Consider the following 25778-nt stretch of genomic DNA (forward strand, 5'->3'; position numbering starts at 1 on the left):
TTCATAAAAAGTAGCTGCTGAAATTTCAAATAGTGCTTAAGCTGCCTTCAGCAGCTTGGCAGAATTTCCTTTTAACCTGGGAAAGAATGCCTCATAGGAGTGATGTACTTTCAGGCCATCGAATTGTTCCAGGGGCAATCTGTTTAAATGAAGAAGTGCATGCCATGGAGCTGTGAAAGTGATTCCAGCCATGAGTGGAAGAAACACTGAAACTCCCTTTGCCTTTTTAAAACTTCAGCCTCTTCTTTTTGAAAAGTAGGCCTGTTTGATGTACCCGAAGTACTTGAGAGTTCAAACCCCAAAGTATCTGATATTTCTACACACATGTTCAGAGGAGAAAGGTCTCACAAAAGAGGAGAAAATATTATGAGCCTGCCCTTAACGAAAGTTTTTAAAATATGAGGGTTTCTTTTGCATTAAAAGATGAAGATAATTGTAGCTTATCTGCTATGTTTTGTCAACCATATCTTGCTGTCAATTTAATTTATTTTAAAAAATAGTTAATACTGAAGATGCCAATTAAATATTAATTTGATCTCTGTTACAAAGGATGGCTTGTAGAGCAATTGCAGTTTTCCATGATTTCACAGTGTAAATGAAAACAGAATGGTGGTATTTTTTCCAGATTGCTTATTTCTAATTTGCATTTAGAAACATAAGAGCTTTGCTAGATGAAACCAAAACCCTATCTAGTTCTGTGTCCATAATGGCCCAATTATAGAAAGCCTTTTAGGGTTGACTATCAACAATAAAGGAACTAGCAGTGAAGGAATATGCTGCAATAGAATCTTGTAGCATAACCATGAAGGCTTTGGAAAAGATATTCAGATGCCAGGATGTGTCTGTGCCTCCTGAGATCAGAATTGTGCAAGCAATGGTTTTTTACTCTATGGAAGTGAAAGTTGAATTTTGAAGGATAGAAAGTGTAGAGAAAACTCCTGAGAATACTATTGATAGCCATGAAAACAAACAAATGGATCATGGAACAAATCAACTGACAGTTCTCACCTGAGGCACAAATGACCAGACTCATCATAATTTTGGACATGTTATGCAAAGACCTAATTCTCTTGAGAAGTTTATAATGCTGGGAAAGGTGGAAGGAAAGGGAAGAAGAGGATGACCAGGAGTGAGGTGGATGGACTCAGTTACAGTGGTGATGGGTGCAACATTCAAAGACCTTAAGGACCAGGTTGAGGACAGATAGTCCTGAAGTATCTGTGTGTTCACTGAGAGTTGGCAGTAATCAATCAAGATTATAGGAAGCCCACAAACAAAACATACCTTTAATATCCCTATCCAGCTCATATAGCAGTTCATATTGCTAAGCCTCCCACTATTTCATTTCATTGGACGAATGTGAGATGAAATATAAAAGAAAGCTTTTTCCCATCTACTTTATCCAAAAAAATAGTAAGATTCTCCTAAAATCTGTTATACATGCAAATTTGCTTCTTTCGTGCAAAAATATTTTTTTCTCTCTTCTTATCTGGGTAACAACACTTCAATTTTCTTAAGAAATCCTTTTTCCTCCTTCAGTAGCTTTCATGAGAGTACTTGTTATGCTGGAGGAGACTTCATAGCATCTTTTCTGAACTGGAGTATGCATTCTCTGCTAGACTTTTATTGTTACAGATTTTAATAATCCTCAAATGTTGATTTAATCCTCTTTCCCATTTATCTTCCTTCTTAGTAGTCTTCTCAGTTTTGAGAAGTTTTCTCATTTAAAATCATATATTACTGCATTGCAACTCCCTATTTACACACAAAGTTAATAGCACTGTGGTCAGTATTTCCAACCTCTAAAGAATAACTAAAACAAAGAGCAAGAAGGCAAATCTGTTCACAAACCAAGAGATAGTGTAATTTGAAATCTGGAAGGCCAGAAGCTAGCTATAATAAACATGTCTTCAGATGATCATGAAATGTGTGAGGTAGCCAAATGGTTTGTCCTCAGTTGGGAGTTCCAAAGCCTAGGTGTGACCACAGCAAAGGACTTCTCCCATGGGCAGGTCACCCACATCTCAGTTGCCTATGGGATGGTAGCCTGCTTGAACTCAGAAGATAACCAAAATAAAAAGTCAAATTTTGAAGAATCTGGGTTCTAGCTTTAACGCTTCACAACTGGCCCATGTATCTTGTAAAGAGAGGCTGTTGCTGTGTACTGCTTACCCAATGTTTGTAAGCTCCACTGAGAATATATTTTAAAAAATGGATCAGTTACACAGCAAGAGTAATGAAAGCTGTTGTAAGGGATGAATACTGTCCATTTGGCAACCTGAAGATGATAAAATGGAAAAGGCAAAGGGCCGCTGCATAACTTTCCTAGAGGTGGCTTTACTCTGTTACTGTAAAGGCTCAATGGAAGAGACATGTCCTTTACTAAAGCACTAAGGGACTTTGGAAGGAAAGCTTGTGCTTGCAGTATGCAAATATTTATTTTTGCATGTACAAAAGAGTATCACCATTTTGACTGTAATCTTGTTGTATACTGATGAAGTCTTGCACTGCAAATTGCTTGCTCTGCAGTGCAACTCAACCTTAATTAAAACATACCATTAAAAAAACTATGCAAATATTTTAGATAGTTAAATCTCTGCCTTAGATAAACAATGTTTCATTGTCTAACCATGAACTTGATGAGAAGGTACATCTGAGTAAGAAACTGTTAACTTAAAATTGAAGTTCAGTGGTGTCATTTCACATCTTTGTGCCATAGCAAGGCAGTCATGCATAATATATCTTTCCATTCCTGACATCCCTTTTTTTGGTCTGTTCTTCTAAAGAATGCCAAAAAAGGAAGAATTAAACCTAGAAGAACTCCTGAAATGTTGATGAATTATTGGTCTGAAAAAGAAAATTACCTGCCAATATTAGAAAATCCAGTTGGGTTTTAGGGCCCCAATATCTTTGATCACCCTCAGTATCCCCCACCCCCAGCCAAGTTTCTACTCCTCACCTAGTTTAAGGTGTTTTTTTTTTTCACTGAGTTCAAAGTTCTGGATTTATAATAAAAGCAAGATATTTTTGTTTTAAAGCTGAGCAGAAGATTTGTTTTAATTTTTCCAAGTTTGCCAATTTCATATTACTGATTCTCAGTGGAACTTAGAAGGTGAGTAATAAAATATTTCCAGTGAGAGTAAATGTTAAAAATAAAGTCAATATTAAAAAATCAATAAGCATAGCAACAAACATTCAGCACAAAGCTGAATCATGTGCAGTCATTAACAGCAATAATAATTGTTAAATAATCCATGAAATCCAAATGTTTTTTTTGGGGGGGGGACTTTTGTCTCATTCCTGCAAGCTAATAAATAGATAATGAAGCAGATCTTGGTTGACTGAATTGAAAGTTCTGTCTTATGATGGTTGAGTTCCTATTCTGATTGCCCTCCCCTAAGTAAACTTAGGCCAGTGACTGTAGTAAAGGCCTTCTGAGTTGTCGATCTCTGCTTCTGGAATACCATCCCTAAGAAAGCTTGTTTGGCACCCACAGTATTTATGTTTCAGAGCTAATGACAAAGGCATTTTCTCTCACATATGTTACTGTCTTTCCTTTTGTTTATCTATTTTATTTTTATTGTTTGTGTGCATGTGCAAGTGTGCTTGTGTCTTAATTCTGTGTAATCACACGAGGCAACTTATCTTAGGGTTCAGCCTTAATGCACAGGTATTATCTGGGCAGCCACTCTTTTTTTGGGTGCAGAGGACAAAGCAACAGGGTACACTTGACATTCCAAGTATCCCTACATTTGTCTCCAGTGCCTCATATAATGGTGTTTTTAGACTTAGTTGGAGTGGGTATATGGCTCTTTGGACCAGCCATCCTCTCTCCTTTCTGAAGTTTTTCTTAGATGGGAATCAGCATGCATTCCAAAAAGCTGCACCTTGCTTTAGGGTTAAAAGAAGATGCTGGAGCCAGGATATGCTATAGTTTTCTTGCAGCACAGCAACACATTTACCAAGAAAGAGAGAACAGTAGAAGTGACAGAAAATGGCACAAACTATCAGCAGCCAAAGGAGATTGGAAGGCAGCAGTATTGTTGCCCATTCTTCTGTATGGGATGATTGATTTTCTTTATTGGCGGTATTTAAGCAAAAGCTGACAGCCATCTGTCAGGGATATTCTAGTTGATTCCAGCACGGCATATGGTTCACTTAGTAAGAGTTAGTTGGGAACTTCCAGATCCCAGCTCTAAGACTTGATGATAACTAATATCGTTTACATCAGAAATTTGTACTAGTCATACCAAACTAAAAGGCTGTAGCCCATTGTAGTTGTGTCAGAATCAAGGCAGGGAAATTCCTTAATGTGAAATAATCTAGTGTGTCCTTTTAAAACCTGGATCAAATATCAAATAAAATAATTTCTTACACCTAACTAACGTTCTTTTCTTTCAACCTGTCTTCCCCAAATTTTAGTATGCTGTAAGCAAAGGACAGATGCACTCCAAACTGGATATTTGTACTGGGGTGAATATTGATTTGGAAGTACCAAACTAGTTTTTTTTACCTTCCTGTCTTTTTCCTATCCTAGGATGAACGTGAGGCCCGAGAAAATGTGAAGAGGGAACAGGATGAAGCTTACCGAATCTCTCTGGAAGCTGACAGAGCAAAAGTATGTACCATGTTCTGGCTGGAATATTACAAAGTGTGCAATATTTAAGACTGATCTTAAGAAAACAGTTTGGTTAATTATAAATCCAAATCAGATCATGTTTTGTCACCAGTGATGTTACTCATATCCCAGGGTCTGGTCCCTCTCCCAACCCTTTTCAGTGAGCCACCAATGATCTCCTATACTTGTGGTGGTGGGAGAAGGTCTCCAACACACTGACATTCTGGAAAATACAGCTTTCCTACTGGAGAACTATCATGATGTTGTGTCATTCCTACTGGACAGAGCCTTTTTGAATGAGAAAAATTGCTTGGCTGCAATTGCTTTTGGCGCTACTTTTCTCAATTAATTATTATAGCTTTACTAGAAAAAGAACCAAGTTATTATTCTAGTAAACACAAAACTGCAACCTTCTACTGCTTTCAGTCTATCATAGTAAGCTTACCTATCCCCCAAAATCTCAGAAAATTCCTACTTTGCTAAGTAAACTTATAAAAAGTAATCAAGTTTCACTTTAACACTAGAAAAATACCATAGTAATAAATAAAATAATTCTTTACTGCCTTACCATGATATCCAAAATTGTCTCCCTGTGTTGATTATCTCAGTCTGCCTAATAATGTTTAGTCCTGCCACAATAATGCAAACAGGAAAAGAACTCTGATATAAAATTCTGTGGAAATAGAAGAAATAAGGTAAAGGTAATTATAGAGTCATCTGAGGGAAGTGGGTGGCATATACATTTAATTAATTAATTAATTAATATGTAATATTATTACAATTTAATGATAAAGATATTTTGATTTACACTTGGGGTAAAAGTAAGGCAAGTCACATGATTCCAATTCAATGACTACATGGAAGGAGGATCTTAAGGCTATGCAGACTATCAGAACAATGAACACCCTCCCTTTCTGAAAGATGTTCAGCAGTTGTTAGGAGATCCAGTTCTCTGGGCAAACATCTATGTGCAAAGTGAGATCCTTCACTTAAGAAATTTCCTGATTGGGCAATATCCCTTCAGGTAAAGGAGCTTTTCACACATCCAGCTGTATATATGAAGAAGTCACTCTGGCAATGTGTGCAGAAGTATGTATAGCTTTCATCATGCTGCTGTGACTCCCATCATGCCTGTTTTGACCTACTGGAGGATGCCAGGAAATGCGTGCTTCTATCGTTGGCAGGGCTTGCCTATAAGGCTTATGGTTATTTTCACAGGGTTTTCAACATGATGGGAATCATATGTATCTTTCTATTATTAGACTTGCTATTTTTAAAAAAAACGTCTGAACAGTTTTAGAGTTTAAAAGAAGGACTGTTTTCTAGTTGAGAGAAACAGATATAGGAAATATACTTTTCTGAATCATCAGTATTGTGTCTGTGAGGAAATGTAAACCTTTCAAATATGGAAAGTCACGTAAACGATAAATTGTATTTGAACTGACTTGCTAGTGTATCATTTGTTCTGCAGAGGGAAGCACAAGAAAGAGAAATTGCAGAGCAGTTTCGCTTGGAACAGATTAGAAAAGAACAGGAGGAAGAGCGTGAAGTAAGTGATTTTAACTTTTTATTCAGTTGTACCATTGCAATTGTGTAATGTGTAAAGCAAAGGAAGTAGTTTTCATACTATCTGTAGCTCTGATGTTTCTTGTTGAAAAGCAAGTGTTTCATATTAGAATGTTATTTTTTACCATGAAGGAAACCATAGGTGTCCGGTATAAACTGTGAAGTGATAAAATGCACATTGTGACATCATGACGCAAATCCTTTTGTACATGCATCATGATGTGGCACACATGTTCATAACTCTTTTGGTTTCCATCACTATGCAAGTTTTATCATTTCCACCATCATCCCCTGGGAATGCCGACAAAGGAGAAATGAGTATCCAAGCTAATTTTTTATCTATATCCCACAATCATATTGTAGGTGATCTCTTCCAAGGAGGTTTTGAATATCATTTTTATATAATCTTTTTACTCCTTTTCAGTTTCTCCGTATCTCAATGTTTCTGCTCAATAACTTCTTTCTCTTACTGCCTATATTTAATAATGGACACCCATATAAATTATTACATTTATATGGCTGCCCATCTCACTGCCATGACTCTGGGCAACTTACAAGGTTAAAAATCCCCCCAAATAGTACAAGAATAACCAAAAAGTAACCACAGAATCATTAAAACATTTTAAAAAACCGTTTAAAACAATTAAATCTGTGGAAGAATACCATTCATTTTCCTAGACATATAGCCATTTAGCAGGCTCTCCACCAACATCACCAGATCCCCAGGCCAGATGGCAAAGCTATGTCTTCAGGCTCTTCTGGAAGGTCAACAAGGTTGGGGCCAGTCTCACCTCAGGTCAATATAGGTATAGCATAATTTTACTCTTGTATAGTATAATTTTGCTGTAGTGTAAATTATGCTGTTTAACAGTCTTTTGGATAGACTGTCCTTTCAGAGTTTTTTTATAGAAAGCTGCAGAATAAGTCTTCATTTTTATCTGTTACTGGGCTCCTCATCAATGCAAGTACATATAATGAAAAGGAAAAAAAGATTATTTATATACCAGTACAAAAGCATCATTCACAAGGCTGTACGCTAACATTCGCTGTGTTCAAGTATACATATTACCTATAGTTTATTGCTGTACAACAGAGTTTGCTTACATGATGTCCTTTCATTCAGCTTCTGTTTGATATCCAGTCATTCATCTGTCCACATAATGAATCACTCTCTTTTTAAATCTGCAGTGCAGATCCAAGAGTTGTTAACTTTACTCTTCCTTCATTGTTCTTTAAGTGTGTTCACTGATATGGAATATCCATTGTAAATACCTATTTTACAGTGACGCTTTAGAGACTAGTTACTTTGGAGGGGGAGTTATTCTTTACCTAATGAAAACAGGTCTACTAAGCTGCTGTTTGTTTTTTCTAGTATAATTGCTTGGGTTCAGTAAATACTATTGCATTTGTTATACAGTAATGGTAAATGTCAAAATACAATGATAGAAAGCAGGTGCCTCAGAAGAGAAAATAGAAAAGGATAACAAAATTCACCAATTTATAAAAGATTGAAATAAGTCCATTGTGCAGGTAAAAGACTAAAATATTACAATATTTAAGTGTATGTACTGCCTTCAATTTCATCTAGTCTAGCTCCCACTCACTGCTGTTAGATCTACTAGAGCATCTCTGACAGATGACTATCCAGCCTCTATTTGAAGTTCTCCATTGAAGACCTCATCAGTTCATGTGGCAACAATGTTACCCATCTGACAGCTCATGCAGTCAGGAAATTTCTTCTGACATCTGTCATGAACCAACTTCCTTGTAGTTTTAACCCATTGGTTCTGATTCTACCTTCCGATACAATCGACAATAAGTGCACTCCTTCTGTGTGACAATTCTGCTATTCAGGTAGCAGAGTGCTATCATATCTTCCTTAGTCATCTCTGTGGTAGGCTAATCATATTCAGATCCTTTAACCATTCATCACGGCTTGATTTCCAGTCCCTTTATCATTTTGGTAGCCCTTCTCTGAATTCAGTTTGTTCGTTTTGAACTGTGGTGCCCAGTACCAGATGCAATATTCCAAGTGGTGTTCAATCAGGATAAAGTAAATTGGAAACAGTACTTCCCATGATCTGAAGTCTGTATTCCTGTTAATACATATCAAAATAGCAGTTGCAGCTGCACCATACTGCTGGCTCATGTTTAACTTGTGGTTGACAAGGACATCTAGACCCCTTTCACATGTACTACTCACAAGCCAGGTTTCCCCCATCCTATATTTGTGCCTTACATTTTTCCTATTCAGATGCATAATTTTACATTTCTCTTCATTTCAGCCCATTGCTTAAGCCTATTTTGATATTTTTTAATATTCTCTTTCTTCTCTAAAGAATTAGTCATTCCTGCAGCTTTGTGTCCCCTGCAAACTTGATAAATTTCCCCTCAACTCCTTCATCCAAGTAATTGGTAAAATGTTGAACAGCACAGGGGGCAGTACAGAGCCCTGTGGTACACAGTCATTGACAAGCATTCTTGGATACATTCAGCCAATTGTGAGTCTATTTAATGACTATCACCTAGCCTGTATTTTACCATTTTATTAAGGAGAACATCATGAGAGACTTTATCAAAGGCTTTGCTTGAGGTGCACTTAGATACACTCAAATCTATGGCATTGTTCTGATCTACACTAAGCTAGTAACTCTATTAAGGAAAGAAATAAGGTGACACTGACATGATTTGTTTGCGACAAACCAGTGCTGGGTCCTGTAAATTGTAGCATGTTTATCCAAGGGCTCACAAGCATGCTGTTCATTTTGGTTTCTTGATTTGAGGCTGAAGAGAATTACCAATAGTCGTCAGCCACTTTCCAGCATTGATTCAGACTCAAGACAGTTGGCTGCTAACTTAGAGTGAGATGCTGAGCTTGGGAGAGTGCTCAGCTAAAAATAGCTCAGCAGTGGAGATCTGCATGACTCCTTGAAAGGAGAAGGCATTCATTCCCCTAATTAGGCAAAGTCAGGAGCTCTGGCTACGTAACATCATCCTCCAGACCCTCTTCCCTGGTTGGAAGCAATGGCCCTGCATCCTGCCCTGAATTCCTGCAACCCTGTGTTCCAAGTGCAGCTGCTCCTTGTCTTGTGGACAGGCCTCCAGCTTTGACTTTGGACTGACTACTGTGGATTCTTCTGGCTCTTGACACACAGACTGTTTTTTTAATAACCCAGTATCTCTGTCTTAAATTTATTCCAGTTTGCAGACTAACTTCTTTGTTATAATTTACACGTGTGTCATTATGATGATGATTACCTTTTTTTATATAACTCAAGGCAACGAACATACCTAATACTCCTGTCACCTATTTTCCCCATGACCACAACCCTGTGAGGCACCTTAACTACTACACCAAACTGGTTCTCTATTATAAATACATTATAACAATATATTATATTATTATAAAATATATTAAATTATTGTGATATAATATAATTCTCTATTCAGCTCTATTCAAGCATTTATTTATGCCTCCTAGCCAATGCTTATCTCTGTGCTTATTTTTGTCTTGGCTACTAAGACAGTGTCAAACTTGTAACAGTGGAGTACTGTACAATCGAGAAAGAAAGATTCACAATGAGTCATACTAGTTAAGTTTATTGTCAAGAAGATAAGAGGTTGGTATACAGAATCTTGGACATCAAATAAATAAGCCTAACTCTAGCACTCATTCATTGCTAAATTCTGGGGGCCCTGAGACCTGTTTGAATCTCTTTTCTCTAAAATGAAACACTGAAGGGCTAATCATCTTTTTTTCAGATAAGACTGACCCCAAAATATCCATCTGCTCATTTTTAACAATGTTTTGAGATATTTCTCTTTCTCAGCCCTAGAGTCTGCCCTGGAGATCTCTTTTATGGAGGGAGGGATGGAGATAGATATCTACAGAGAGATTTATGACAAGCTAATTAAAGCTCAAGACTTCTAAGTTGTCTTGCATTCTGTTGATGACAAGTTTGAGGTTGCCCAGTATAGATGTCATGCTGGCATGTCTATAATTTTTAGGCCCTCCTTTTTACCCTTTTTGAAGGCAGGGTGACATTTTCTGTCTTCCAGGCTTTTGAAATCTTGCCTGTCTTCTCAAAGTTCTGTGATCAACCATCACCCATTACCAACTCACAACTTTTTCTCACAATGCACCTACAGCCTCTTTGGCTTTATTGCTAACATATCCAAATAAACGTTTTTTTGTTGGTTTTGAGGGTGTGGGCATGGGTATCTTTTGCAAGCTTTATGTCAAGCACTTTGGCAGCTGTCTAAATTAAAGGTGATTCTTTTTCAAGCATGCTTTTCACAGAGTTCTCTTTAGCAAGATTTATTGAGACGGATGGATTGGGGTTACAAGAATTTCAGCAACTAGGAGATAACACACCTCCCCTGACCTCATATTGTGATTGCACGTAACTGCCTCAGTTTGACTCAATGGAGAATCACCTGCCATCACTATACACTTCTTTCTCAAGGTGGCTCTTGGATTTCTTAAGTTTATGGGGGACCACATGTTTTCCCTAGTGTTCTATAGCAAGGTTTGTTCAGGTAGTTGTGGATCATCCTCTAGAGGGAGAGCCACAGTTACCCCGGGATGCCTCCTAATCCTTCTGCCTCTTTGGGTCACATGTTTCCATGTGTTTGTCTCTGCCAAATTTTTTTTTCCTGATCTATGTATTCACTTTTCTGCCCTTCCTGGAGAGTATCCAGTGTCCTGTCCAGGAAATTTTCATTTCCCCTGATGTGTTTTGGTGTAGAAACACTTTCTTCAAGCCCTTTAACTCTCTCTTCCAGTGAGGAAACAAGATTGCACTTGTTGGTGTACAGTAGTTTGGATCCTCTTCAGCCAGGAAGAGAAACATTGTATATACCTTGCAGATCACAATCATGATTCCCTCACTCTCCATATTGTTTGAGCTTCCCCTGCTGACTTCTCTAGCTAACTTCCCATGAAAACTTCCCTGTTTGTTCACTGACCTTGTGAGCTCCTCAAAGCTACTTCTGGAAACTGGGTTCCTTATATGTCTCCTTGAGCTGCCTCAACAAGGGCTTTGCTCCAGTCAGACACAATGGGTAATCAGCAGCACTCAGGAAATGAAAAGCAATCTATCAGCAGCATTTAAGAAACTGAATAGCAGCAGACAGCAGTCTTTTCCTCTCTCCTTTGCTCTTCTCATCTGCCTTGTATAGTCGCTTGCCAAACTCCTGTTTTCCTGATCAGTCACCCAATAAGCTTCCAGTATACAGTGGTACCTTGGTTCACGAACGCTTCTGTTCATGAACAATTCGGTTCACGAACAGCTCCGGTCACAAAATTTTGCCTCTGTTTGCGAACTCCGCATCGGGTGACAAACAGGATCTGCGGCCATTTTCCCTCCCGTGACACGTGGTCGCGGCTTCCTGTAGGGAGGGGGACTCTCCCTCCAAGCAGTAACCGCCTCCCCACCCGCCTTCCTGTCCTCCACGCCAGAAGTCGTGTTGAGCAAGGTTAGCTTTCTCTCTCTTCGTACTGTACTTTGTGTCATATTTTTGCGGTTTAAAAAAAAAAAAACATATGATTCAGAACAGATTAACCATAATTACATTGAACCTTATGGGGAAATTTGATTCGGGACGCGATCAAAAATCGGGTCACGACCAAATTCGGAGGGGTCAGAACAGATTAACCGTATTTACATTGAACCTTATGGGAAAATTTGATTCGGTTCACGACCAATTCAGTTTGCGACCAGAGTCGTGGAACGAATTAAGTTCGTGAACCGAGGTACCACTGTATTTTGTTAAAGTCTCTGGAAGGAAGGGAGAAGCCTCCCTGCTTCCTATCCCTCCTTACTGCCAGCTGTTGGATGTGTGGAATGCAAATGCATGTACTTACCTATGATGCCTGCCACTTAGGCAACAGATTAACCTCCCAGACCAGATGTACATTGTGTTTTGCTTGTTAGCCCATTTGAGACGACATATATGAGCCTTTGCATAGAGTGCATTTTCTACAGTTGCTCTGGGTTCTTGTTCATATGTATTTCCTTGTATGGTATAATGATTTGAAGCTTGAAAAATACCAAAAGCATGGAGGTGAAAAGACAAAAGTTCCAACCTGTAGTATGTAACATTTATGCTTTGTCCTGTTGATTTTTGACTGCTTTTAATTACTCTAACCTTTCACTTTCGAATTTAGGTTTGTCCAAATCTTAAACTCATTGAGTTGAATCCAGTTTTAACCATACTTGAAGATCAATCAGGCTTAAGTTGTATAGTCTTTTTTAAGTTCCATTGCTTGATTTAAATGATTCCACTATTAAGTACGACTAAGTCTGAATCTAGCCCAATAGAGGAATAAGAAAAAGTTTGAGCATTCAAAAATTCATTAACATTTTCAAAACACATAAAATATTTTAAAGAAATCTATTTGTTTTAAAAGCACTAATAGAGTAGTTTGGCTTGAAGTTATTTCATTAATATATCTTATGTTTTCATAACAAGGTAATCCATTTCAGTGCAAATTTATGTATAGAGAAATTAGATGTTGAGAACTTTGCTCTCTTGTTAAAAGAATGTCTGTGAGAAGGTTACAGGATTTTAATAAATTAATATATCTGTCTAAATATTTAATGGTTTTGATTTTTATGCTTTAAAGGACAATTTGGCACTTTACAATTATTCACTCAATCAAGATTTCCTAAGTCCTTTCTGTCCAACAATTAAATTACCTATCACCACTATGCAGTAAACTATAGGTTTAATAATGTGTTATAAGAGAAGGATTTATTTTAATTAGTTGTTTTTTCAGCTGTTATTAAGAAGTGAATAAAGATGAATATGTTATTGAGATGTAAATTATAGAACTGTTGTGTGGAAATGAACTTCAAAAACAGGAAGACAGCCTAATACTTGAAGAACAACTTTTCTTTAAAAAAGAAAAAGGAATAAAAAGAGAGGAGTTTACCCTGTACTTTATGTAGGCAAAGGGAAGGATCTTTTCCACCATGGTATCTAATAGCATCCATGGGGGTCAGAAAAGTCAAGATGGCAGTCATGTTCATGCAAAGCCTTGCCCATTTTGTATGTGCATTTGCATATTTAAAGGAGTAAGACTTTGATTGTGTGGTCATGACCATTATCTTGACATCTTTTATCTAGTGGTGTCATTGCTAGGCAATATGCATAACAGAGCAAGATTTTGGAATTATACACCTGACACTTTGACTACTATCCCTGTACAGGCAAAGTACAGGGATAGTGGTTTACATCTCCAGCCTGATCTGGAGATGTAAACCACTTTAAATAAAGGCAGTTACAGTTGAGGGTCAGGGCCTGCCAATCATCATTTAGAAAGCTTCCTTAAAGCTAGTAACCATTTGTAGAAATGATAATCTTGCCATAGTTTATTTCCTAGGTTTGAACCTCTGAAAAAGGCAGGGAGAATGGGTCAATGAGCCAGCTCAACCCCCACCCACCCCACCCTTTTCAGGAGATGGGAAGTCTAATAGGTAAACGCATAGAGTTGACCCTCTTCTTTTTCAGTCCTCAAAATGAATAGAATGAAAAAACCTGATATAGTGTTCAAGTTTGAAATTGCTACAAAATCTGAGTCAAGAAGAGGTTGCTTACCCTTTCAGAAGCCTAGACAGCTTCATGGAAATGAAAGAAATCCAACATTTTGGAGAAATGACCCTGTTCAGCCTCTGGCAGACTTATGAGCAAAAATTAAAGTGTATTTTTGTCCGCCTATTTTTTATAATGCCATTTATAAAAAATCTTATTTACAAAATTATAGAATGAAAAAGGAAAGTAGCTACTGATCTCTCAATGGTTTTTTTCTTTCTTTCATCAGGCTATAAGGCTCTCTTTAGAGCAGTCTTTGCCTCCCGAGCCAAAACAGGAGAGCACCGAATCAGTTAGTAAACTGCGTATCCGAACACCCAGTGGAGAATTCTTTGAACGGCGTTTCCTGGCCAGTAGCAAGCTGCAGGTCGTCTTTGATTTTGTAGCTTCCAAGGGATACCCTTGGGAGGAGTTCAAGCTACTAGGGACTTTTCCCAGGAGAGATGTAAGTAAATAAAAGTGTTTAGAATACTTTTTTCCATTTCTTTATCCAATAGTAGTTTATGCTTAAGATGGTAAAGCTCAACATGGATCTTGAAATAAGCATATCTCCTGCTCAGTGCAGAAGCTGTAATGTAAGATGTACTATAGCATCTCTTTGAGATGGCCATCTAGTCTGTGCTTAGTACCTCCAGCAAAGGAAAGTCCCTCACTTTTCAAGGTACTGTCAAGCAGCTTTTACTTATTTTTTCTAATATTTAATTACAGTTTCCTGTCTTGTACTTTTCAGCCCAAAGATTTGTACCTCTGACCTCTAGAGTTCTATGTCTGGCATGAGTTTTATTATCTAGGTCTATCCCTCACTAAGAAGCAGTCTGAGGATTCTTGCATAACTATTTTAAGATTTGAATGTGAGAGCCAGCTTCTCAATGGCAAAGCAAAAAACATTTAAAAAGGGAGAGCTATGATACTGAACGGAATTCATCTCCACAGTATTTGTAAATGGATCTCACCCTGTCATCTCCAGGGTGTCCCTGGAGTTGGACAACCAATAAATTTAAATAAATAAATAAATAATAAATCTAGAAATAAGTCTAGAAATAGACCTCAAACAGAAATTGACTAATAATACTCTTTGTTTAGATCATTCTGTAACATTCCTTGTATTCAATCCTTGAGAAATGTCTGTACTGGCTCTCAAACAAATCTATTGACCCCAGAATAATTTGTTATTAACTAACTTGTATGTTCACCACAGCAAGGAAGGGTACAAATTAAATTGACTGCTCCTAGTAGTAGTATATTTGTAATTATTTTTATCAGTAGTTTTGGGTGTTTTCTCACTTGATATTAGATTTTGGTGAATGGAGAGAACCAAACCCAAGGGAATCCATCAATCCCTGACCTTGTATCTGTAATGGAATATTGATCACCAAGGGGACAGCATGTTTTCTGTCAGCTCAAGGATTGGTGGACGACACTTTAACCTGACTGTGACAAAGAAACAGATGTCAACCATTCACCAAACAAGGTTGGAGAAACCATTCATCTCAACTGAGAATGCATTTGTAGAAGCAGCCCTTGCTGCTACATCATAAACTTTGGGTCCTACAGCTCTTGGATCCATCTTACTTTTGTCAATACAAAAGCAGCAGACTGATCTCTGAAGTAGCTAGCTGCATGGAGTTGGTAGAGAGGTGCTCTGAATTAGCTTCTATTCTGAGGAGGTCTCCAAGTGATGATTGATTTATTTGAAAAACCAAATGGGATGGCTTAGATTGATATATGTAATGAAAGAAACCCCTCTGTGGGATTACTTGTAAAATTGTATAAATAAATATAATAAATAAGCAGGCAAACACAGTAGAAGTTAGTGTTGACACATAGGACAAAGCGGAAATGAAACAGCAAGATAATATCTTTTTTGGGACCAATTGAAAAGACAGAAAAGTGAGCAAGGTTTTGAAAACTTTAAAGCTTATTCACTACTTCATGACCTTTTAGTTTCTCCTTATAAAGGTATTACTTGACTGTTTCTTTTGGATTTTTCTAGTGATATCCTTTAATGACAAGATCTCTGATAACTACTTGAAAAGAGTTATAGCACTGGGTTTTGTATGGCATGGCATTTGAAACACAAGACAAGAGGCCCTTAACATCTCACAAGAGCATTGGCATGTCTTAACAGCCTGCACCTGCAAGTTTCTTTTGTAATCAAAATTAAACCTTGTATTTTTTTTTTTCTGTGCTGCATTTCCTCTTTTAAATGCAAGCAATGAAATCCATTTATTTGAGAGTACTGTATACTGGAGACTTAAGCTCTTTATTTACTGTATCTGGAGGCCTTAGTAAGTTAAGACTTCTACAGTATTTCACGTTTGTTTATCTGAGCTATAGCTTAGGATCAGTTGGCACCTAAGTTACTTAAGGTTATTCAAATGCATTTAAAATGTTGCTTAATAATTCAGAACCAGTTTGTTTTGTTTAGAGTATTACGATTCTAAAAATCCCTTTAATTAGTCAATTCCAACAGCAGTTTAAATAAACAAGGATAAGGAAAAGGAATCTATTTCTGTCCCTTCCATTTCAAAATATCAGTTAAAATAAATTTAACTAAAGAGAGTACAGTGCATCTAGTCAAGAGAAGGATTTAGGTTGATTTAGGACCAGACTGAAGCTGGATGATTGCAGGACTATAAAATATAGGTGAGGGATTAAGGAGACTTGGTTAGGAACAGGTGTTCATTTGGTATTTTGAATACCAACCGTAGTACAGAGGGAAATGGACGCAGAAAAAAGCAAAAGGCTATGTTGCAACATGTATCATATTTCTGAACATAGGAATGATGTATTGCTGGATCAGTTCATTTAGACCAGCATTCTACAACAACAATCCGGTTTCCTCTAGAAGCTTACAAGTTGGATATAAAAATGATGGGGATTTTTTTTTTTTTTTTTACTTCACTATCTAGTACTCAAATTGTGCTTTTGAGCACAAACATTGGGTCTAATTGTCATTTATGTTGTTTCTATTAAAGTGTCTAAATCTTTTTAAAAAATTCATTGTATCATCGGCCATACTGTCTTCTTATGATGATGAGTTATATTTATCCATTGAGTAATGCAGATCTTCCTTTGACTCCATCTTGAAGCTACTGCTAACCATTTCCATTGTATGATCCAACATCTACTTCTAGTGACAAAAGAGAAGGGAAAATTATTTCTGCTTTTTTCCACATTTTTCCCTAATTTTATCATATTTTATTATAGTCTACACTATCCTTTCTGTGTCTAATTCCATTGCAAGTTCCACTGAGGATAGTAACTTAGTTCAACTTTTTTTAAAATTACTTCCAAACCTGAAAAGGAGTATAGTCTCCTGAATACCCTGTGAAGTACCTGAGACAGGGTAGGATTCTTTGTCTAGTGGTCATTTCTTAAGAAATGGCCGATCATAAATACTGAACACCACAAACAGTTGCCACTAAGATAAGAGTATTCTGTTCAAATGCAGCTACTCTGTTTTCTCATGCTTAGCTTTTATTTTATGAAATTTTGCTAGAAGAAAGTATAGAAGCAAAATGCCAAGAAATAGCCTTGGCAACATTAAGAAATTAACATTGCTGTGTCTGCTAACTAGAAAATTTAATGATCTCCTGCTGTTTTGGTAATTGGACAAGTAAATGCATCTTAATAAGGCTCTGATCCTTAGTGATCCTGTAGCCCAAACTCTGTTCATTCCGATAGGGCTTGCGCTGTCAGAACTGCTTAAGAATCTGTAAATTACTAAGGCATTTTTGTATACATGTGGTTGGTCTAAACTGTACATCAGACAGTTATATTGTAGCATCTGGGAATCTTGTGTTCACCACTCTGAATCTTCTTGAGAAACATTTCCCCACACTGATAATTACAAATGGTGTCTTTAAGCTAATAGCTACCTCTCCTTTTTATTATGCAATCTGTATTCAGGGCTCTTTGTCTCAGGCTCTCAGCTTGATTATAAACATTTCATATGCAGCATTTTACATAGTTCAGAACAGCGAGATGAATTAACGGATGACTTAAAATGTTATCAAACTTAGGCAACTGAAGGAAAAAAAATACTTTCTTCATCTCTTAAAATGCAAATGCATTTGTAGTAAAAATAATTCAGAAATCCATAAAATGAATGTACAATATATTGACCTTTAGCAACTCATGGAAGAAATGGTACAATGGATTTAAAGTCCATTTTAAATGCATTCAGAATTCAAGAGCATTACATAGAAAATATAAATTATTGAATTGTGCAGGCCATTAATTCAGTAAATTGTGAACCAAAGTGTGAATTATATTGGATTTGAGATTGAGCTGTTTGCTTTGAAAGAGAGTTTATTTCTGATAGCAGTATTTAAAGCACCTGCAGATACCTCTTCGTGCAAGCCAAAATGATATACTAGCACCATACAAATCCTTTGAAAAAGAGCCTGGGAAAAAAATGAAGCAAAGTGACAGTCCCTGCACATGCGGGTGTAGATAGCCAGGAGTATCCTCCAAAGGACTCTTTTCCATGGTTTTGCAGGGGCCTCTTCTTTGCCCCACAAAAGATTGGATCTTAGAGTTCACCTGTTAAGATCAATGGGCTTAACTTAACTCCTCTTGATCTCAGGGCATCTCTCTTGAGCCTTGAATGGCTTTATCAAAAGGCTTGTTTATTTTCTGCTAAAGTATTGCTGTATAGATTGTATTTAATTAAAAAAAGATAATTGCATATGCCTCATATTTGTATACTCCTAGTAAAGTTAGCCCACAGCGGCCTTGTTTGTCTAGCCTAGTGCTGTGATCTTTAAAATCAGATTATTTTCAATTTAAATCACTCATTTATTTTTCAAGTATGTTGCCATGTTCTGCTCTCTTTATTAGGGCTATTCATTAAAAGATGTTTTTTAAACCTGTCTTTCAACTAATTATATTAGGATAACCCAAAATAAAATATGTCATGAAATATAATAAAATATATCAAAAGCATGAAAATATAAAACAAATTAAACAAGATGGTATGATTATTTAAAATGCTTTTTATTATTTTAATAAAAGGCAGAGAAGAAGAAAAAAGAAAAATTTATTATGTTGCATATAAGAAATCATATCAATAGAGAATGAAGTCATAAATTGAAAGCAAAAATGTATCAGTGACTGAAGATTATAAATTTGGGGTCATGTTTTGTTTCCATCATTGAAGAGTAATTGAAGGGTAATTTTTTTTACTGTCTTCCATCCTTGATAAATCCATAATTCTTCACATAGTGTAAAATATACAATTTAAAAGTACATTCACAAACTGTATCGATCTTTGTAACACTATATGAATATACAGGTTGCCCTCACTTACCAACCACTCATTCAGTAACTGTTCACAGTTGCAACAATGCTGAACGAGTGGTACTTACAACCAGTCCTTGAAATTCTGGCTGTTGCAGTGCCTGCACGGTCACATGACTGAGATTTGGGCGCTTGGCAACTAGCTCGCCCTTACGACAGTTGTAGTATCCTGTGGTCACATCATCACCATTTGTGACCTTCTCTGCCAGCTTCCCACAAGCAAATACAATGGGGAAGCCAGCAGGAAAGGTCACAGGTCACTCTGGTAAAGGCCCCCACCCCGGTCTGTACACCATGCCTCACCCTCCTTCCCTGGGCCTCCTTGCACTTGCACACACACACCCATGCTTGCAGCACCCCCTCACCCAACTCATGCATGGCCTGCTCCAGGCCTCCCAGGGCCTACCCCACCCTGCTGCAGCACCCCTGGACTCCTTACCTGGGACTCCCCCCACTTCCCACTTAACGACCCACATAACTTGGGGTTATCACGACAACTGGAACTACCTGGATTGCCATCACTACAACTTTACAACTGCATTGCTTAGCAACGGCAATCCCAGTCCCAATTACCATCATAACTCGACTACCTGTATAGTGGGCAACAGCTGGACAAGCCGATATCATGCATCCATATGATCTTAGCCAAAAGGCCATGAAAAAAATACTGTGTAGGTAAGCCTCTAAGCCATTTTACCCTTTCAGCACAGTGAAGTTAAAAACATTCTCTGCAATGTCCAATAAACATGAAAACAAGTCTTTTATTAAATTATTCTCATCTTAAGATAATTAACATGTTTTAATTCTTTAACCCCCTTACCTCTTGATTTCTTATTGAGATATTTTAACTATTCCAGAAATCTTGCAAATAACTAATATCCACTTTAGTAATACTTCTTCATTGTCTATGAAACAAATGCGTAAGTTTCAACCCGGCGTTCACATAGCAATAGCATCAAAGCTAGCCAAGCATGAGTGGAAAGAGCATTTCAGCACCCACAGAAGTTCTATTCAGTGAGCTTGTTCTATCAAAAGAAATTGCAGATTTCAGCATATGGGGAAGTTATTATAAGTGACAGATATATCTTCTTCAGATATTTGGGTTTAGTACTTTGAAGGCAAGCATCCTGAACTGAAATTGGAAGCAAACGAGCATTTAGTGTAACTGTTTAGTGAGGCTGTGTATGCTTCAATGATTCAAAAGGGCTTCAGACTTCACACACACACTTTATATTAATGCAGTCCACCTTTTTTCAGGCTTGCACATGAGCATGAGAAAAAAATGCAGCTACTTTAATGGCTCTTTAATGAGTTGATTCTTTAAAGCAACCACATCTTTAAAGATGTGATTGCTATGTTCTTTTTGCACAATCACAAAGAAACCTGAAAAAGAAGGGCTGCTTTAATGTATAGCAGTTAGATGTTGTGTTCCTGCAAAGTCCAAAACCTTTCTTCTGAATTGTTTTCAAATCATGCTATTCAGCCCTTTTCTTTAATAATCAGCATCTTACACTTTCAACAGCAATAATAGTTAAAATTCTGGGAGCCACATTTCTGTCTTTCCTTTCTTCTATTCTTCATAGTTTAGTGAATTTCTTAAGCATGGATAAACCATTGGCATATTAATATTTCTAAACCAAATTGAACAGCCCTTCAATGTATCTATTTCTACTTTGTATATTGGAGCTCAACTACAACATTCTATTACACAAATGGAATGTTTATTTGTCACACAGACTAGATTTACTATTTGTGTCAGATTGATAATAAGATTTTTTTTAAGTCCTGGTCCTTCACCAGGTGTGCATTTTAAGTGATTTTCACAGCACTTATACCTTGATAAGAGGGATTAGGAATGAAAGTTAAAGGATTCTTTGTCTACTAAATTCAACAGAGTAATTCATGCATGTGTAAAAAAGCAAAGGAAGTTTTCCCTGCTTGAGAATTGGATCCTGTTCTTGGGTATTAACGGAGGTGATGACTATGATCCTTGTTACTCATGTTTGACATGAGTATATTCATATCATTGCTTAAAATGACCTGCCTTGGGCTGTTTGCCATTATTTCACCTTACTCACACACCCCCATACCAGAGTGAGTAAGAGGCTATATCTAGTAAACAGTCAAGTGATACAGATATGCTTATAAACGTATATGTATAATAAGCTGTGTTAAACAACAGAGTAGAAAGAGCTTTATTAAAATGATTTAAATGACTGAGTAGGGAAAGGAAATAGTTATTTGCATAATGTTCATGATTTTTAAAAAATCCCTAAACCAATTATCTCTTATATTTGTACCTATATGTAGTAAATCAAATCACGAAAGACTTTTGTCAAGATACCTAATGATTATAATTGATAATTCTGAAGCTATTTATCATTGGTTAGGAGGGTATGTACACAGTGCTGGAGGAGAAAGACAATTGGTGCTGGACTTCGGGAAAGTGAAAATTGGCAAGGATATGGCTAAACCTTTCTTGCGAGACTATTTTATACATATTTAAAGAGGGTTGGCAGGAGTGTGGCTGAAAGGCTTGCATTGGAGGTAGTAATTTCAGTCTGTATATAGAAGATTTAAATGTCAGTTCAGACTTCATGAAATTATTTGAATGAATACTATACTTATCTGATAAATCAGGTATGTAATCAAAAATAGCTATATGCCTACAAGGATGACTTCCTTCTGCCCAGGAGGCTATATTGCATACACACAGACATGTGCACCATGTACATGTAAAATATCCTGCTGAGTCCTGTACTTTAATTTAGATTAGTTTAAAATACAAGTGGCTACTCTGTAACTTGCCTACCAGCTTCATTCCCCAGGATCTGTTAGACCTAGAGACCTTCTTAAGGAGTGGAAAATGACAGGAAGCTGGAGCACTTAGGTATGACTTAAAGGACAGCTGATGGTGATTCAGTATAGTAGAAGGAAAAAGGATTCCTTCCAAAGGGAATGAGGAGGGGTTTGGGAGGAAGTCAGTGCATTTTTTCTAAATGCTGCCAAATATTTAGAGAAAAGTTAATGATTTGGTGAATGATAGAGGCTAACAGAGACGATATGTTTCCTGAGTTCTGAGAATTGTGAATTCAGAGAAAGTTTCTTCTTTCAGAATATTCCTTTGCATCCAGATACTTGGGCAAGTTACTTATCTTTTAGCCTCCCAAGTCTGCTTTTTTCAGAATGGGTATTTTGTTACTGCCTTTGCCATCATGGCAGCCATTTTGTGAATTGACAGCTTCTACAGCAGAATGAGTATGGTGATGCCTTGATGCATTTACAAAATTTCCAATGTTCCCACCAGCCCAAATGCAGCCATAAAATCATGTTGTTATTCAGAATTGAATGCAATCTTTAAAATCTTTAAAATATCTCTCATAGCACAATGCTATTCATGCCTATTCAGAAATGTCTGATTGAGTTCAGTGGGGCTTACTACCAGTTAAATGGACAAAATTATTACAATCTCAGTCTCCAGAAGAGCTGGCTGCTTAAATAAATTGCAGAGGAAGCAATTAAAGTATCCTTCCAGCATTATATTCCAAGGCTGTTTAGAATGGGAAAAATCATTTTTATAGTAAAAGAGTTATACTGTAGTTTCTCTGAAAATATATCTCATTCATTGTGGTGGAGTGCAGTAGAGAGCAAGGTTATCAGGAAGGAGAGGGTGCATTCCAGGAAGGGCAGGGAGACAAAAGACAACACAGTCTGGAGATGGAGATGGAGCATGGGAAGTGTAAGAGCTTCAGGATAGCCACTCCCTAGAAACTCCCAGGGTATGTCCATTAGTTGCAGTAGTATAGATTTAGTCTGGCAAGATTCTGTCTATATGGTGTAAGCAATAAAAGAACTGAATTTGGATGAACCATTTCTCTGCTGTTCTTGGATTGGGCCTGACATTCATATATGTAAAATTACAAAATGTCTTTAATTGCTGATGTTAATGTGATGTCCATGTATGCAGAGATCATGGCTGGGCTATGGATTATGTTTTGAAACTGGACTTGTTGAAAGGCATTTATGAGAAATTTGTCACAGAAAGTCTTGAATCCCAAAGACTTATTGATATCCTACTTTGCTTCCAAAATCAGGAATAGGCCTGAGATTGGACTTTTTCTCTTGGCTTCTTTTCTAATTGATTTATTTTAGTCGAGACTGATCTACTGGGAGAGTCCATATTTCAGTAAGACTGAGATCTCCCAGTCCTTAGTATAGGAAGGTAGGAGGACCATAATAAGACAGCTTTCACTGTCACCCTGGATATTGATTGAATAGACCCAAAAATATTTTTATTATTGCTTTTGGGGGTTGCATACCTTTTAAGACATTTCTTCTGGTCAGACAAATGTTAAAGATTCTGTTTTCTATGCTAAAGCAATATATTTACATACCACAAATAACAAAGTAAATGCTGCAGAAGGGATCTAGCATGATAATTAAGTACAATGACGACCTATATGAACAGCAAATGCCAGGGAGCTAAAACAAAGCAACAACAGCTTTATTTGTTGACAGATGTAAGAGCCATATTGTTAGTTAATTGGGTAATGGTGTAAACATTTGCAAACTATGCGGTCCCTAGGTGAATTAAAAAAAATCAGCAGGCACTCTGAAAATCCAAGGTGAAAGACAGCAAATCTCCTCCTAGCACAGGTACGCAAGTAAATCTCCAAAGTTGAAAGCATTTGAGAAAAGGACATATTTCATAGTTGTTATTAAGGGTAACTGGAGTTTGCAAATCCAAGAATTCTGACTAGGATGTGCATCGTTAATCACACTCAAATGAAAAATAGGTTTCCATCTGGTTACAGTCTGGAGGATAGTGTTCATTAACCCAGTCTTGCATCTCGAACCAGTTTTTTCCTGATACACAGAAGACATTCTCATTTTACTTACCTTTCTGTGATTTTGCAATATAGGCGTTGGGGGATTTGGAAAGTGAGTGGATTTAATTAGATACAGCCTTGAACTAAATAGAAGCAGCGAATTGCTTTTCTCAGGTGCACTACCCTTGTTGTCCAGAGAATGAGCCTGTACGATAGCAGTGAATTGCTAAGGCTTCAGATAGAAAACAAAGAGCTTCCTCCCTGTAATTGTAAACTACAACTCAGCATTTTGGCTGTTTGTAAAAGCGTAGTATATTTTATGTGATCCTAGCTGCTTAGCTCTTTTAAGTAACATCTTTTCTGGAAACAAGGCTTTCTTTATAGATAATGCTCTATTATTTATTTATTTATTTATACATAGACTTATCCCCACCCATCTCCCCGCAGTGGGGGACTCTGGGCGGTTTACATCAAGTTAAAACAATAAATACATAATTAAAATGTATAAAAAGACGAACACTTCTACACAGATGGAAAGAAGAGAAAAAAAAGTATGGATGCTTTTTCAGTGGAACCTTAAAATATTAAAATAAAAAATATTTATAAAAAGACGAACACATCTACACAGATGGAAAGAAGAGAAGAAAAATTATGGATGCTTTTTCAGTGGAACCTTAAAATATTTTATAACTATCTTTCTCTTTACAGTGTAATGATTATATAAATGTTTGAAAGGATAAATGCTATATGATTCCAGATTTCAAAGGTTAATCTCATTAAATGGTATAATAATAAATATTGCGTTATAAATGGATGCACTTACCTATAACTGCGTTTGTGCATACAGAAACTAGGTTGTTGCCTAGAGAGGCTGGTAACACAAAACATGCTCCAACTTTTCCATCTCTTTCAGTGAACTACATTTTACTTCTTGTGGCATTAACAAATGCGCTTGGAATATAAAATATGATTAGCAGTATCAATTTTAACTGTTCAAAGTAGTTTCTTCTTCTGTTTTCCACCCACCAAAGATACTGTATATTTCATTTAAAGATGAAAAAAGGCTAGAAAACTTAATTTTATTTTATATTTTCAAAAATGGTGGAAAAATAATATCATTTCTTCATCCAAGCAGATTTGGGGGTCCAAGGTGAATCTTTGCACCTAATGACCCAATTTCCATATATTCAGACTGCTGCTACACCCCATCTAATATTATAGCAAAATGTAGAAATGACTTAAACATACTTTTCTCCTTTCTCCTGACTTGGCCAAGCTTGAGAATTCATAGATTTATACACTATTTTGTAACCTTAGCTTAGCCTAATAAAGATACAGGTGTAATGTGGATTTGGGGGGTTTTCTTCTGGTCAGTGTTCATCTTTTAAAAATGTAGATATGTAATATAGTAGCATAAAATAGTTTGCAAATTCTTTACAGTAATAAACTGTAACAGCTCTCCTGTATTCTGATGTATTTTAAGTGCATCAGGACTAGACCTCATTTGGGGGGCCAGGATCACACAGCCTTTGAGTAGCATGCCAAGACAAATATATAGAATGTGATTTCATTTAAACTTAAACTGCATTAAATCAATCAAAGGCCATTCATATTATCATTTCCCTTGTAATTAATCATTTTTCATTTCTGTAATATTTATAGTTAGAATTCAGCAGAAAATTTGGAATGGCTCAGGTTGCACGCTGTGCTCTTCCATGCTAAATATTAACTGTTGGAAAATTGTATCGCCTGGATTTGTAGGAATAGGTACCCACTTAAAATCTCTGTCATACAGTGGAATTTCCAGCAATGTACCTTTAATCCAAGTTCTGTTGTAATAATAAATGCAGAATATAAGCACAGAA

The 25778-nt window shown here is 36.8% G+C and overlaps 1 protein-coding gene across 1 annotated transcript in view; it reads left to right on the forward strand.

Moving 5' to 3' along the window:
• The window catches only part of FAF1 (Fas associated factor 1), a 212948-nt gene that overhangs the window by 183731 nt on the left and 3439 nt on the right, over window positions 1-25778 (forward strand). Inside the window, exons 16-18 of the mRNA XM_088128543.1 lie at window positions 4538-4618; window positions 6090-6167; window positions 14010-14225. Coding sequence (XP_087984669.1) covers window positions 4538-4618; window positions 6090-6167; window positions 14010-14225 — 375 coding nt within the window. The remainder of the gene's footprint in view (window positions 1-4537; window positions 4619-6089; window positions 6168-14009; window positions 14226-25778) is intronic.

This window comes from Python bivittatus, unplaced genomic scaffold (assembly GCF_059951505.1).
Source record: "Python bivittatus isolate LINGU-HERP-01145 unplaced genomic scaffold, Pbiv_v1 ctg000700_np1212, whole genome shotgun sequence".
NCBI classification, from domain to species: domain Eukaryota; kingdom Metazoa; phylum Chordata; class Lepidosauria; order Squamata; family Pythonidae; genus Python; species Python bivittatus.